Here is a 16,132-nt window from a genome sequence, read left to right as displayed (position 1 = left end):
CTATCTCTTTCAGTTCTACTCTGATCTTAGTTATTTCTTGCCTTCTGTTAGCTTTTGAATATGTTTGCTCTTGCTTCTCTAGTTCTTTTAATTGTGATGTTAGGGTGTCTATTTTAGATCTTTCCTGCTTTCTCTTGTGGGCATTTAGTGCTATAAATTTCCTTCTACATACTACTTTAAATGTGTCCCAGAGATTCTGGTATGTTGTGTCTTTGTTCTCATTGGTTTCAAAGAGCATCTTTATTTCTGCCTTCATTTTGTTATGTACCCAGTAGTCATTCAGGAGCATATTGTTCAGTTTCCATGTAGTTGTGCAGTTTTGAGTGAGTTTCTTAATCCTGAGTTCTAATTGGATTGTACTGTGGTCTGAGAGACAATTTGTTATGATTTCTGTTCTTTTGCATTTGCTGAGGAGTGTTTTACTTCCAATTATGTGGTCAATTTTTGGATAGGTGTGATGTGGTGCTGAGAAGAATATATTTTCTGTTGATTTGGGGTGGAGAGTTCTTTAGATGTCTATTAGGTACACTTGGTGCACAGCTGAGTTGAAGTCCTGGATATCCTTGTTAATCTTCTGTCTTGTTGATCTGTCTAATATTGATAGTGGGGTGTTAAAGTCTCACATTATGATGGTCTGGGAGTCTAAGTCTGTGTGTAGGTCTCTAAGAACTTGCTTTATGAATCTGAGTGCTCCTGTATTGTGTATGTATATTTAGCATAGTTAGCTCTTCTTGTTGAATTGATCCCTTTACCATTATGTAATGGCCTTCTTTGTCTCCTTTGATCTTTGTTGATTTAAAGTCTGTTTTATCAGAGACTAGGATTGCAACCCCTGCTTTTTTTTTGCTTTCCATTTGTTTGGTAGATCTTCCTCCATCCCTTTATTTTGAGCCTATGTGTGTCTCTGCATGTGAGATGGGTCTCCTGAATACAGCACACTGATAGGTCTGGACGCTTTATCCAATTTGCCAGTCTGTGTCTTTTAATTGGGTCATTTAGGCCACTTACATTTAAGGTTAATATTGTTATGTGTGAATTTAATCATGTCGTGATGTTAGTTGGTTATTTTGCTTGTTAATTGATGCAGTTTCTTCCTAGCATTGATGGTCTTTACAAATTGGCATGTTTTTGCAGTGGCTGATACTTGTTGTTCCTTTCTATGTTTAGTGGTTCCTTCGGGAACTCTTTTAAGGCAGGCCTGGTGGTGACAAAATCGCTCAGCATTTGCTTGTCTGTAAAGGATTTTATTTCTCCTTTACTCGTGAAGCTTAATTTGGCTGGATATGAGATTCTGGGTTGAAAATTCTTTTCTTTAAGAATGTTGAATATTGGCCCCCACTCTCTTCTGGCTTGTAGAGTTTCTGCTGAGAGATCTGCTGTTAGTCTGATGGGCTTCCCTTTGTGGGTAACCTGACCTTTCTCTCTGGCTGCCCTTAACATTTTTTCTTTCATTTCAACCTTGGTGAATCTGACAATTATGTGTCTTGGAGTTGCTCTTCTCGAGGAGTATCTTTGTGGTATTCTCTATTTCCTGAATTTGAATGTTGGCCTGCCTTGCTAGGTTGGGGAAGTTCTCCTGGATAACATCCTGCAGAGTGTTTTCCAACTTGGTTCCATTCTCCCTGTCACTTTCAGGTGCACCAGTCAGACATAGATTTGAGCTTTTCACATAGTCCCATATTTCTTGGAGACTTTGTTCGTTTCTTTTTACTCCTTTTAATCTAAACTTATCTTCTCACTTTATTTCATTAATTTGATCTTCAATCACTGATACCCTTTCTTCCACTTGATCGAATCAGCTATTGAAGCTTGTGCACGCGTCAGGTAGTTCTTGTGCCATGGTTTTCAGCTCCATCAGGTCATTTAAGGTCTTTTCTACACTGTTAATTCTAGTTAGCCATTCATCTAATCTTTTTTCAAGGTTTTTAGCTTCCTTGCCATGGGTTTGAATATCCTCCTTTACCTCCGAGAAGTTTGTTATTACCTACCTTCTGAAGCCTACTTCTTTCATCTCGTCAAACTCATTCTCTGCCAAGCTTGGTTCCATTGCTGGTGAGTAGCTGCAATTCTTTGGAGGAGAAGAGGCACTCTGGTTTTTAGAATTTTCAGCTTTTCTGCTCTGGTTTCTCCCCATCTTTGTGGTTTTATCTACCATCAATGTCTTTGATGTTAGTGACCTACAGATGGGTTTTTTGTTGTTGTTGTTGATGTTGATGCTGTTCCTTTCTGATTGTTAGTTTTCCTCCTAACAGTCAGGTCCCTCAGCTGCAGATCTGTTGGAGTATGCTGGAGGTCCACTCCAGATCCTGTTTGCCTGGGTATCACCAGCGGAGGTTGCAGAACAGCAAATATCACAGAACACCAAATATTGCTGCCTGATCCTTCCCCTGGAAGCTTCATCCCAGAGGGGCACCTGCCTGTATGAGGTGTCAGTCGGCCCTTCCTGGGAGGTGTCTCCCAGTTAGGCTACTCGGAGAGTAGCAGTCTTGAGGAGGCAGTCTATCTGTTTTCAGACCCCAAACACCATGCTGGGAGAACCACTGCTCTCTTTAGAGCTGTCAGACAGGGACTTTTAAGTCTGCAGAAGTTTTTGCTGCCTTTTGTTCAGCTATGCCCTGCCCCCGGAGGTGGAGTCTACAGAGGCAGCAGGCCTTGCTGAGCTGCAGTGGGCTCCACCCAGTTCAAGCTTCCCTTGGCCGCCTTGTTTACCTACTTAAACCTCAGCAATGGCTGACGCCCCTCCCCTTGTCAGACTGCTACCTTGCAGGTTGATCTCAGACTGCTGCACTAGTAGTGAGCAAGGGTCTGTGGGAATGGGACCCAGCTAGCCAGGCGTGGGATATAATCTCCTGGTGTGCCGTTTGCTGAGACCATTGGAAAAGGGCAGTATTTGGGCGGGAGTGTCCCATTTTTCCACGTACAATCTGTCCTGGCTTCCCTTGGCTAAGAAAGGGAAATCCCCCAACCCCTTGCGCTTCCCAGGTGAGGTGATGCGCCCCCCATCCCGCCCCTGCTTCGGCTTGCCCTCCATGGGCTGCACCCGCTGTCCAACCAGTCCCAGTGAGATGACCCAGGTAGCTCACTTGGAAATGCAGAAATCACCCGTCTTCTGCATCTCTCACACTGGGAGCTGCAGATCGGAGCTGTTCCTATTCAGCCATCTTCCAATTAATACATTTTGTAATTTGGATAATTTTATCTCTTCCATGATGAGTCATAGAATGCAGAGCTTTTAATGACAAAAACTTTAAGGACTCAGGAAGCACAAGGTGGCTGTCCAGGTTCTCCATGACTCCATGCTTAATGTTGGACTTAATGTCCTCTTAAATAACAGTTGTTTCTCCAGTTTAGATTTACACCTCCGGTAACTGAAAGTTCTAGGTAATTTAACTTGGATCATGGAGTTCGTTCACATTGCATATATATAAACAATTTCAGTACTGTCTGGTTTAGAATGAAAATCTGGCAAAATATTTTCTTAGTGTTGAATCTTTTTGTCCTGCTTGGGTTTGCAGTTTTATAAACTAGTCAGTCTGTTCATTAAAATTCTGGGAATTCTTTTTTTTTTTTTGAGTTGTAGTCTAGCTCTGTTGCCCAGGCTGGAGTGCAGTGGCATGATCTCAGCTCAGTGCAACCTCTGTCTCCCAGGTTCAAGCGACTCTCCTGCCTCAGCCTCCTGGGTAGCTGGGATTACAGGTGCCTGCCACCACGTCCAGCTAATTTTTGTATTTTTAGAAGAGATGGGGTTCACTGTATTGGCCAGGCTGGTCTCAAACTCCTGACCTCGTGATCCACCTGCCTCGGCCTCCCAAAGTGCTGGGAGTACAAGCGTGAGCCACTGCGCTCAGCCTTAAGTTCTGGGAATTCTTACCCCATCCAAATGATATGATCCTAAAGTTACCAGAAACCCATATTCAAGAGTGCTCGTCGGGGTCCTTTCTATCCTTTCATGCACCTCCTTAAAGATACGATACTCTAGGATTTTAGGTGCTTGTAAAGTTTTCAGTAACTGCATTAAAATTAAGCAATTAACTCTGGAAATAACTTTCAATGATTATAGTTAAAGACATAATTGACAAGGAAATTTTGTCGTTTATATGGCCTACAATAACTTAATATAATAGCCATAAATGTGACTGATAGCATATGCCCAGACATACTAAAATTTTAGAAATCCCATATAATTTTGGAACATATGTTAGTAACATATTCATTAAAATATAACTTGAAGATTAAAGATCATTTCTTGTTTGACAGTGCTTCCCGTGTAATTTAACCTTTCAAATAATCCTGTTTATCTCTCTTTTGGCTGCTTCAGGTGCCCTCTGTAGCATCCCAGATGTTGAAAGAGACTTAATTTTGACCTGAAATTTGATTTTGGGAAGCCCGTCAAATTGTCAAAGGTTTTATTACACTTGACTAAGATTGGATCACAGGTCACCATAAAATAATGGTCATTCATTTAGCCAAAGTGATATTTACAAGACTCTTTTTTTTTTTTAAAAGAATAAACCTGTACTCTTTGATAGAGGAGACTCAGTCTTTCAATTATAAGACCTAAGACAGCATGATGAACCCGTCTCTTCTTTCTCCTCCTTTTTTTTTTCCTTTTTGCAGTTTACTCAACGCATGAATGAAAATGCTGCACAAAATTTTTGTTCAAAGGAGAAATCAAATTTTACTTTTTTGTTAGTGTATTATAAATACTAAAGCTAATTTTAATAAAATCTCATAAATAAATTTATCAAATCTGTCTAAAATTTTAACTCTTAGTAACCTTAATTTCTGATGAAAACCCTAGAAAATAATTTTGAACTAATTTTATATCAGTATTTGTAGATAAAAACTATTTTTATATCTTTTTAGAAAGATTGTCCTTCAAATTATTGTTTTTCAACAGATCTAAATATATGTAGTTTTTCTGTATCATATAAACATAATGTCAATGTATATAGACAAACTAATGTTTAATAATTAATATTTCAATATTTTAACTTACAAATGACTCAGACATTTTATGATTATTACTTAATTTAACGTAACATGACCTGAAGATTTTAAATTACTGAAAAGAATTTTGAAAGTATGACACAGGTACCCTCCTTAATATTTTCCCTTAGTCATTCTGGGTGCCAGGTAGCCTTGTGTTACTCAGGAGGCCTATGAAGGTCAAGGCCTCTCTGAGTCCTGACATACCAGGTGCAGAGGTCAGAACAGAAGACAGAGTTGTGAAGAGTGTATCTGGAGGATTCAACCCCTCCCCAAATAGCCAGTAGGCAAGCAGGAAAGTAGGGGAGAAGGGAGCATTTTGGGCTTCGTTCTGGCTTGTAGCTGGTGGTCTAGGCACTAAGAACATGTCTCTAGGCTGAGCATGGTGCTCACACCTGTAATCCCAGCACTTTGGGAGGCCGAGGCAGGCGAATCATGAAGTCAGGAGATCGAGACCTTCCTGGCTAACACCATGAAACCTTGTCTCTACTAAAAAATACAAAAAATTAGCTGGGCATGGTGGTGGGCACCTGTAGTCCCAGCTACTCGGGAGGCTGAGGCAGGAGAATGGCTTGAACCCAGGAGGCGGAGCTTGCAGTGAGCCGAGATCGCACCACTGCACTCCAGGCTGGGTGACAGAGGAAGACTCTCTCTAAATAAAAAAAAAGAACATGCCTCTTGACCTCGTCATGTCCGTATACGCAGACCCCCAAATCCAGAGGCTCTAAACCAAAAACAGCTCACAGTCAAACAAATATCTTGTTATATTTAACTGAAAATTTTGAAGCCATTCCTATTTTAGCAACAATTTTAGAATTAGCTTTATTTACCAAATATTATCACAGACGCATAACACACATGGACATGAAAGATTTTCATTTGCCGGCTTTTAAATAGTTTTTCTTTTCCCTATTTGGTCTATTAATCTTCCAGTTACTTGTTTCATTGCCCTAAGCAATTGTTAACCAGGCAACAAATTTGCATTTCTAAAATAACAACTCTTAGGCCAAACAACAAAGATTGTATTCCGTAAGTACATAGCTAAGATTTTAGGCCTAAATATTGTATCATCATTTGTTCAAACCAAGGAAAAAATGGTGCTCCCATAAAAATTCAGTTAAGACAAGATGGCCAGAAAGACACCTTAATCAAAGATATGACTTATGCCAATTTAAAACAATGGTAAGAGTTTCTAATATACACAGGCAGACATCCTTAAAAATGGTGGTTTCCTTAATAGATGTAAATTTCTTTTATAGAAGAGTTTCAAGTAGCCAATTAAATTCCAGGAAGTCATATTTTAGTTCAACAGGTGTTCTTAATTTAGCTACTGTTTGTTAGCTAAAATTACTGAGTTAAGAGTGGAGCCCATTAAGGAATAGGGTGAAGAAAGTATCCTCTATGCCTGGACTCAGCGTGGTTGCATCTGAAAAAGAAGCAAGCCTATTTTGCCTGAGGGCATGCCTTTTATGAACACTTTAGGATAGCTTTCTTTTCACCTTTGGGTCAGGATAGTAACCAAGCCAAAAGATTAGCACATTTAATTTTTCTTATCAATTAGTTGCTTAAGCTTTTTATTTACCTTTAATAAAGAGTCTTTTAATAAAAATATTGAAAAATTTGGCCGGCTCGGGGGCTCACGCCTGTAATCCCAGAACTTTGGGAGGCTGAGGGGGGCAGATCACAAGGTCAGGAGGTTGAGACCATCCTGGCTAACATGGTGAAACCCCATCTCTACTAAAAATACAAAAATGGAGTGAGAGTCCATCTCAAAAAAGAAAAAAAATTGAAAAATTTTAGAAGCTTCTGCAGGTCAATAGGCATCCCTAGATGAGACTCTTTGGGGTATCTTTATTTTCAAATGTACATCTTTGGTGCAGTGTTGTTCATTTGGAACACTCCACATTTGTAACTTATCTTTAGTAAGATTTTGCCATTTCTGTAAGACTTTGCTGCTGCTGGGGCCTAATACTTATGCACATGTAAGCTGGAAGGTACTCAGTTCTTCAGAAACTAAAGTTCCCATTTTTACCTCAAATATTGGCTTTGGCTCTCAGACCTCCTTGGTCAACCTAGCCAATGACTTTTCCCTACCTAATTGTGCAAGAAAAATGAAACAAAGGGAGTAGAACACAGAAATTTCTGCAAATTTCCAAAAGCCAAAGTTTATATGCCCTGCAATATTTCCATTTACTACCAGTTTCTTTTTGACCTAGTCAGATATAAGAAGCCCCCAACTGGATACAAGATAATTACTGGATTCAGTCTGATCCTAGACCCAGTCCAGTTTCTGCCATGACTTCCAAACCCAGTCTGGATCAGAAATTTGCTCAAAGAAACTTGGAGAGCTCAAAACACAAATATGTGGAGCTTCTGAATCTGAGAGAGAACTTACCATGATCCCCAGTTGCTGTGAGAGAGCAATGGGCACAATAGGCCTAGTGGGTACCTCGCTTGGTCACTCAGCTCTCGTGGGGGTTGTTAGAAGCTCTACTTTGGATCCCACTTCTGACACCATCTGTTAAAAGAAAAACCTTAGCCAAATTAAATTTAACAGCATTTAATTGAACAAAGAACAATCTGTGAGTTGGGCAGCCTCTTGAGCCAGAGTAGGCTCAGAGAGACTCCAGTGCAGCCATGTAGTAGAAGATTTATAGACAGAAAAATGAAAGAGATGTACAGAAAATGGAATGAGGTACAGAAACAGCTAAATTGGTTACAACTCAGCGTTCAGCCCATTTGAACACAATTTGATCAGTTGGCCACCTTTGACCAAAACTCGATGATTGGCACAAGGGAAGGTTACAGTCTGTTTACACCTCCATTAATGTTATAGTTCACTATGTACAGATGAAACTTTTAGGCTGAACTTAAAATATGTAAGGAGGCAGCTTTAGGCTAACCTTGATTTAACAGTTCAGAATGAATTTGCAATTTCTGTAGGGATAAACCAGGTGACTCCTGGAGCTGCTTTTTCTGGTTTCTTGGAGGCTAGAACTCTCTTCAGGTTAATACCGTATGTGTTTCCCTCACCCGTGTGGCTGGTTTGGTTGTGCTTCCTCCTCAGCTTCCTGGCACCTCACTGATTTTACTACCATTTAGAATCCAGAAAGCCTTCATCCTCCATCAAGGTCAGCAGGCAAATTTAAGCCTTTATCTTTGTTTCTTATTCTATTGGTGTATAAAACCTATTGTTGGCCGGGCGTGGTGGCTCACGCCTATAATCCCAGCACTTTGGGAGGCCGAGGTGGGTGGATCACCTGAGGTTAGGAGTTTGAGACCAGCCTGGCCAACATGGGGAACCCCTGTCTCTACTAAAAATACACAAATTAGCCGGGTGTGGTGGCGGGTGCCTGTAATCCCAGCTACTCGGGAGGCTGAGACAGGAGAATCGCTTGAACCCAGGAGTCAGAGTGCAGTGTGTGGAAATAGAGCAACTGAACTCCATCCTGGGCAACAGAGTGAGACTCTGTCTCCAAAAAACAAAACAAAACAAAACAAAAAACTACTGTTAATTAACCACTTGTAGGGGGCATGGAACATGGAACTGAATAGAAATGATTCTCCTTCAAGAAATCCTCCAATGATGATTTTTCTTCTTTTGAGTATTAAAAGACAAACTTAAGGCAATTTAAATTTAATGGACTTTAATTGAGCAAAGAATATACCTCAGGTGTTGGGCAGCCCTCACAACCACCAGAGGAGGTTCAGAGTGCTCTGTTCTTCAACATGAGCAGGCAACATTTATGGATAGACAATGCAAGTGAGGTATAGAAACAGCTTAATTCCTGGCAGCTCAGCATTTACTTTGCTTGAACATGGTCTCATCACTTGGCTGCCTATGATTGGCTGAATGTCAGCTACTATGATTGGCCAGGCTGAGAAAGGCAAAAGGGAGGGAAAAAAAAATCTTTACTCATCTTAGGCTCTCCAGCTGGGGCTTTATAAATTAGACTGGCCAAAGACTAATTAGCAAGAGGAAAAACAAGCAGAAATTTATTAACATATGCATTGCTCATGTACACATGGGAGTATTCCACAATGAGTGACTCAAAAGGGTAGTTGGACCTTGGGCTAACATAGCATTTTAGGTGAAATGAAAGAAAATGGGTTTTGGGCTTCTTTACGCAGAAGGCAAATTGTGGGAAGGTGACCAGAAAAAGTGTGGTAAACAGGGGTTGCTTAGTAAAGTTTGTTACGGTGATTTAAGTTGAGGCCTTCTCAACTGAAAAGAGCTAAGGGTACGCCTCTTCCTGATACAGGTGGGGGAGACTTTTTTTTAATAAATGGAGATTTCTTTTTTAAATGATGACCTGTTTATAGAGCTTTTCTGGCTAGTTCCCTATGACCTTTAGCTCAAAATAATCCATATGCCAAAGAGTCCTGTTTGAGGTGGCATATTCTGGTACCCTGCAGTGGAAAAGACATATTCTTGAAACTGTTTTCTTTGGGGAAATTGTCATTGACAGGATCCATGGAGAGTAAAATCTTTACAGAGTGCGAGGACCACATTCCCTGAAAGTTGTTAAATGGTGGACAACTGGGCAGCAGGATACAATACATAGTGCCTGGTTCTAAAGATTTGGTTTAGGTTCTAAAGGTCTGGTTTGAATACTCAGTTCTCTACCTTGAGTACTGTGTAATTTTGGGGAAATTTCTGTAAATTTTGTTTGAACTTAGGGTGCTTCTATTCTGAAATGGAAGTAAAAATATATTCTTACAATCTCAGTGTATGTTGGTAAATTCTTCTGGATAAACAAACCCAAAACAAATAAATGCTCCTATATAAATTTATAAATAAATAAGTACACATACATATATATTTAGATGTTTTTAGTGATTGAGTACTACCCAGTTTGAGGACTATTGCATTTGCTTTATGATAATTTAAACTTTTCCTTAACTTTTACATTTTGGATTAACGAATGATGATTCTTTATGGAGAAAGTTGCTTTCTGAATCCTTTTGCTTTCTAACACATCTTTTAATCATAATATTCTTGCTCTATATCTATAAAATACAGACAAATACTCTTTTCTCATTTGGAAAGAACTAGAAAGGAAGCACATGCAGTCTATTAAATGCAGAGTATTTTTCTGTGTTTGGAAGGAGATTCTTCTTGGCAGACTTCAAATAAAAACATTTTCTGGCCAGGTGTGATGGCTCACGCCTGTAATCCCAGCACTTTGGGAGGCTGAGGCAGGCGGATCACAAGGTCAGGAGGTCGAGACCATCCTGGCTAACACGTTGAAACCCCGTCTCTACTAAAAATACAAAAAATTAGCCAGTTGTTGTGGCAGGCACCTGTAGTCCCAGCTGTTTGGGAGGCTGAGCCAGGAGAATGGCGTGAACCAGGCAGGTGGAGCTTGCAGTGAGCGGAGATCGCACCACTGCACTCCAGCCTGGGTGACAGTATGAGACTCCATCTCAAAAAAAGAAGAAGAAGAAAAAAAATTTCCTATTTACTTCTTGAGGGAAGCTTAGAAAATTTCTCAGTTAATTGGAATATAATTAGGGGCTTGAGTATTTTGAGAGTTGGGGCAGGAACATTAATTGCTTGAAAGTATTGGGGATTTTTTTTTCTTAGACACTTTGAGTCATTTCTTTGCTCTATTAGTGTTTATAAATGCAGATAACTTATTTATTTCAGAGCTGAAATTAGAGGGTTTTGTTGTTATTTAAATAATTACACTTTACTCAGATATAATCTGTCTAATAAAAATAGAATATAAAATGTCCTCCAGGGTAGTATTTTGTCTTATGGTGTAGTTTAGCTGAGATGTAAATTGTTTTAACTGTACTGGCTTTCTGTGTCATCAGTATGCTAATTTTTCATAATACATAATATTTTAGTGCTTTGCCATTATAATTTCCCTAAAATTGAATTACTTAGAATTGGAGTAGTGGATGAGAACAAATTAAGCTTTTTAGTGTACACAAATACAAAGTAATCCTTTTTCTTTTCCTTAGGAACTTTGGGTAATGTGGAACATGGGAACCAATATCAGATGAAATTGATGTATGAACATAATCTTCAGAGAACAGCCTGCAATATGACCTATGGATCATTTGGTGGTATAAAAGGTAATTTGCTTTTAATCATGAGTATGCTATTTCAAGTGACAGATTTAGAATATTTGGTCATATAAAACAGAGGATTAAGTGGTTTGACTCTCAGAAAGAGTTAAAATAGACATTTTATTGAAACCTTTGTATCCAAATGCCCAAGCAAGTCTATGGCCATACCACCCTGAACGTGCCTGATCTTGTCTGATCTTGGAAGCTAATCAGGGTCGGGCCTGGTTACTACTCGGATGGGAGACCAAATACCCAATCAAAGTAATAAAAAAAGAAAACTTTAAACATTGGATGTCTTTGATTTTTATATAACCAGCACATTTTTATGTGGTCTATAGAAACATTTCTAAAACTGCCTTTTCTACAGATTTTCTCTTTTATGTATAAGCTGACTGAAACTGAGCTTTTTTTGTGTGTGTTGGAACTGTGATACCTGACTGTCTCTCTCAGTGGAAAAAATGGTTGACCTCATTGATGGGAAATCATTGCTCTACCTGCTACAGGCAGGATAAAGCTGCAAACACCTCTCTCCACTCTACCCATATCCAGGGCTGCTGCACAGGGTTGTGTGGGTTGTTTCTGCACAGGGCAGCTGGAAGAGTGGGGAATGTGGGGCTGAAATACAGACTTGATCTTGCTCATCAAGCCATGCTTTCTGGCTTGGAGTAAACCTACCCAGAGGAAGGGGTGATTTTTCTATGTTTCACAAAGACATCACCTTTATCTAGTACTGGCTCAGTGAGACTGGGTTCCTCCCACCTTGGCAGAGGGGTGTCTTTTTCTAATTAGCACAAAGGCCACCCTCATTGTGTCCACTCAGTCTCAGAGCTTCCAGAATCACCAGGGCTTGGTGCTTGCTTGTGTACACTCTTGCTGTTGGCATGGGAGGGCTCTTATTTCCAAACCACCTTCTCTCCCTGCACCATGACAGGGTGGTAGAGGAGCTGGTGGTGCTGGATTGAGGATAGGAAGCCAGGTGGTGACACTTACCCATGTGATTGTGTGACTCTGTGTGTATGTATCTGTTCCTGTGCCACCAGCAGAGCATGTAACTAGGGATTTTATAATATCTTAGCTCTTCCTGAACTCATGTTTTATGAGTTTATTGTTTAGCTGTTGGATTATATTTTTCCTTAGCAACATGAGAAAATGACTTTATTTTGGAAGTATGATTTGTTTGTGTGAACTCAGTTATTTTGTATTAATACATCCAAAGACAAGGAATAGTTGAATTTGAGTATACCAAGCAGCATCAGGGATATTTTTGGTGTTGATGTGCAAATAAATATTTTGCATAACTGAAGTGATATGAAACAAAACTCCTGGTTAGGTGGGAGGACTGCTCGAGTAACAGGAATGTTTGGATTACTTGAACAATAAGGAGGTATCTAGAGTAAGGTGAAGAGAGAAATTTAGATGAGAGGAGAGTCTGTCAGTGAAGTGCTTCCTCAGCTTTTAGAACTGATTTTTACTGTTCTTTGAAAAAATGTCTGACCTGATTCGGGAACCTAGGCCTCCCTTGTTTAATTAGCTATTTTCAATTCACTTTCCCCTACCGAATCTCCAAGAAGCAAATTGCTAAATTCCATACATCATAAAAAAATTATGACATGAGAAAAAAGTGCTTTGGCCAAATAAAAGTGTTTTTTGATAGCATAACAGTGGTTCTTTAGATCACATCAAATGTTATATAGCGGGGGTCCCCAGACCCCGAGCTACAGACGTGTAGTGGTCCATGACCTGTTAGGAACTGGGTTGCACAGCAGGATGTGAGAGAGCAAAGCTTCATCTGTATTTACAGCCACTCCCCATTGCTTGCATTAGCCTGAGCTCCACCTCCTGTCAGATCCGGGTACATTAGATTCTCACAGGAGCACACACTCTATTGTGAACTGTGCATGCGAGGGATCTAGGTTGTGTGCTCTTATGCAAATCTAATGCCTGATCATCTGTCCTTGTCTCCCATCATGCCGAGATGGGACCATCTAGTTGCAGGAAAACAAGATCAGGGCTTCTACTGATCCTACGTTGTGTTGAGTTGTACGATAATTTCATTATATATTACAATGTAATAATAATAGAAATAAAGTGCACAATAAACGTAATGTGCCGAGTCTTCCCCCTTCCTGGTCTGTGGAAAAATTGTCTTCCACAAAACTGGTCCTTGATGCCAAAAAGGTTGGGGACTGCTATTATACAGATTGCAGTGTACTTTTAATTTTATTATCAGATCAAGTTAACCCTGTTGGATACAGTGAGTTCTAAATTTCTCTTCAAAGAATCAGTCTGTCAGTATGTTCAGTTCTTTGACCTCCATTTTAAAGTTTAACTTCCTTGTAGTTTCAGTAAATAGCCTTTTCCACCAGTTTTAATCAGTAGTTTACATCTGTTCCTCTGGTCACCTGCTCTGTCCTGATTTATCCTGGTCCCCTGCTTTGACCTCAGTCACCCTGGTTGCCTGCTCTGACCTAAGTCACCTTTAGTTACCTGTTCCATAACCATCTTTCCCACCAAACTGCTCACCCTGCCACTCTGGCTCATACGCCTGTTCTCTTTAAAATAGCCAGTCAGAATTAGCTTAGACTGTGCAGTCCAACCCTAGCCAATAGGGGAACAACACAGCAGTAGGGGCTACCTGCGTCAGGAATAAGAATCCCTTCCTCTCCCTTGTTCAGGTGTATTCCTGCCATTGCTCCATCTGCGAGTCGCACCCTTCTATAGATACAAAATTACCTTGCTGAGAAAATTCTTTTTTGTTTTTGAGACAGAGTCTTGCTCTGTCATCAGGCTGGAGTGCAGTGGTGTGATCTTGGCTCACTGCAACCTCCGACTCCCAGGTTCAAGCAATTCTTCTACCTCAGCCTCCTGAGTAGCTGGGATTACAGGCATATGCCATCACGTCCAGCTAATTTTTGTATTTTTAGTAGAGACGGGGTTTCACCACGTTGGCCAGGATGGTCTCAATCTCCTGACCTCGTGATCCTCCCGCCTCAGCCTTCCAAAGTGCTAGGATTACAGGTGTGAGCCACTGCGCCCAGCCGAGAAAATTCTTTATCTGAGCGCTAGTTCTTCTTTTCGGCACAGAGGAACAAGCATTTGTTTGTAACAATCTGGTGGTCTCCCCTGGAGAACGGGTCTCCGGTTGCCTCTTGTGGGGAGACATGTCCCACTGCCTTGTTGCGGTAGCCTAAGGGTGACAGACTGGGGACCCACCCGGTGTGACGAATAAAACCAGACTCTCAGCAATGCAGAAAGAAACTGGCTGGCGACCTGGGGGAAAGGATCATCACATACTGCGGCAACCAGGTAACTGTGTGCACAGAGCAAGGTAAGACACATCATAAAGGCGACAAAGTATTTCCTTGCTGCTTGCGATATTGAGGGGCTGAATGTGCGTGTGAATGATCACAAGCACTCCTACTTGTGGTGCTGCTTGTGTGAGTGGTACTAAGCACTACTGCTGTGTGGAGTGAGTGGGTCCTATCTGTGATTCCGTGCTCACCTCATATGGCTTAGGGCGGATCCTGCCGTGGGATTTGTACCAGCATGCCGGTGCCAAGAGGGACTTAGATCTCCTCCAGGGGAGCTGCCAGAGTGGACGAAGTGCAAGAAGGGTGCAAGGAGCCTCCAGCAGATGGGACTAAAGGATAGGCAAGACATTTCTAATACGAGAAATTGAACCTAATAGCCCTAGGAAACCTCTAGAGAGTAATAGGTGAGACATTTCTATATACTTCTTTATACCTGGAAATCCCAAAGTGCTGGGATTACAGGCATGAGGCACCACGCTCAGCCAAATCTTTTATTGTTTTTAATATAACTTGAAAATCCTGTTTGAGACAGAAAGCCAGTTTTCATCTTTGCATTAGTACATTATTGATGTCAAACCCAATTCTTGATAAAACCTTATGGACGAAACGATCCAATTTTAATTAGTTTGATCATAAGATTCTTATAAACCTTGTATATAACCCTTTATACCTTTTTTGTTGTTGTTGTTAGAAAGCAGATCAGTGCTTTAAGAAAAACCTGTTGTGCTTTTATTCCAGTGTTCAATTTATGGAAAAACGGAATAATACACCTTTAACTTTAGCCAATATGTTCATGCACAGAATGTCTTTTATGAGATTAATTCTTCACCGACCTTCCACAACTTATTCAAACCTTTGGCTTTTTCCCGTCTAACTTAAAACAGTCCTTGGCTGGGCGCAGTGGCTCACGCCTGTAATCCCAGCACTTTGGGAGGCCGAGGCGGGCGGATCATGAGGTCAGGAGATCGAGACCATAGTGGCTAACATGGTGAAACCCCGTCTCTACTAAAAATACAAAAACAAAATTAGCTGGGTGTGGTGGCGGGTGCCTGTAGTCCCAGCTACCCGGGAAGCAGAGGAGGGAGAATGGTGGGAACCTGGGAGGTGGAGCTTGCAGTGAGCCGAGATTGCACCACTGCACTCCAGCCTGGGTGACAGAGCGAGACTCCGTTTCAAACAAAACAAAACAAAAAATAATCCCTTAACCTTGTAAAGTAGGCAAAAAGAAAAAAATCCACATTCCCATGCCTTCTTATAATCCTTTTTCAAGAGCACATTTCATTTTCCTTACATACCTTGCATATAAAACTGCTTCTCTAGTAGTCTCAATTACATGTTACACTGTTAACTCTTAGAAACTTAACTTTTGGTGAAAAACCTGGTGAGTACATGATTTTAATTATGTACCAAGTGTGGAGCCTAGGGCACCAGACCGAAGTGCAGATAATGTCTGACTCTTTCATGTATAGTTAGGGGATGTGGCTAACTCCACATGTCCCCAGGCCTTACTTAAAATCTAATGGCTCCACAGTAGTTAAGTTGAACAATTTTCAAGAGTCAAAGAAGCAGTTTATGACCTTAAAGCATTTATCAAACCTAATATCTGACCTGCCTAATTTAGACCAAATGTCTTTATTTTACTAATAATCTTAAAGCTGTGTTTTTATTTCCCAAAGATTACTTAAGTAACGTGAACTAAAAGGCATTATAGTCTTAATTTTTTTAACAATATTTAAGTGCTTATTATTTTTAAA

At 40.6% G+C, this 16,132-nt stretch overlaps 1 protein-coding gene across 7 annotated transcripts in view; it reads left to right on the top strand.

Annotated features, from left to right (window-relative positions):
- Positions 1-16,132, top strand: part of BBS9 (Bardet-Biedl syndrome 9) — a 489,942-nt gene that overhangs the window by 35,532 nt on the left and 438,278 nt on the right. For all 7 annotated transcript variants that reach the window (XM_045387644.3, XM_065542147.2, XM_005549820.5 and 4 more), the window contains one exon: positions 10,960-11,073. In XM_045387644.3, the coding sequence (XP_045243579.1) occupies positions 10,960-11,073 (114 nt within the window). The remainder of the gene's footprint in view (positions 1-10,959; positions 11,074-16,132) is intronic.

This window comes from Macaca fascicularis, chromosome 3 (assembly GCF_037993035.2).
Source record: "Macaca fascicularis isolate 582-1 chromosome 3, T2T-MFA8v1.1".
Classification (NCBI taxonomy): domain Eukaryota; kingdom Metazoa; phylum Chordata; class Mammalia; order Primates; family Cercopithecidae; genus Macaca; species Macaca fascicularis.
Note: the sequence above shows the minus strand (reverse complement) of the source record. Positions and strands in the feature narration are given on the sequence as shown.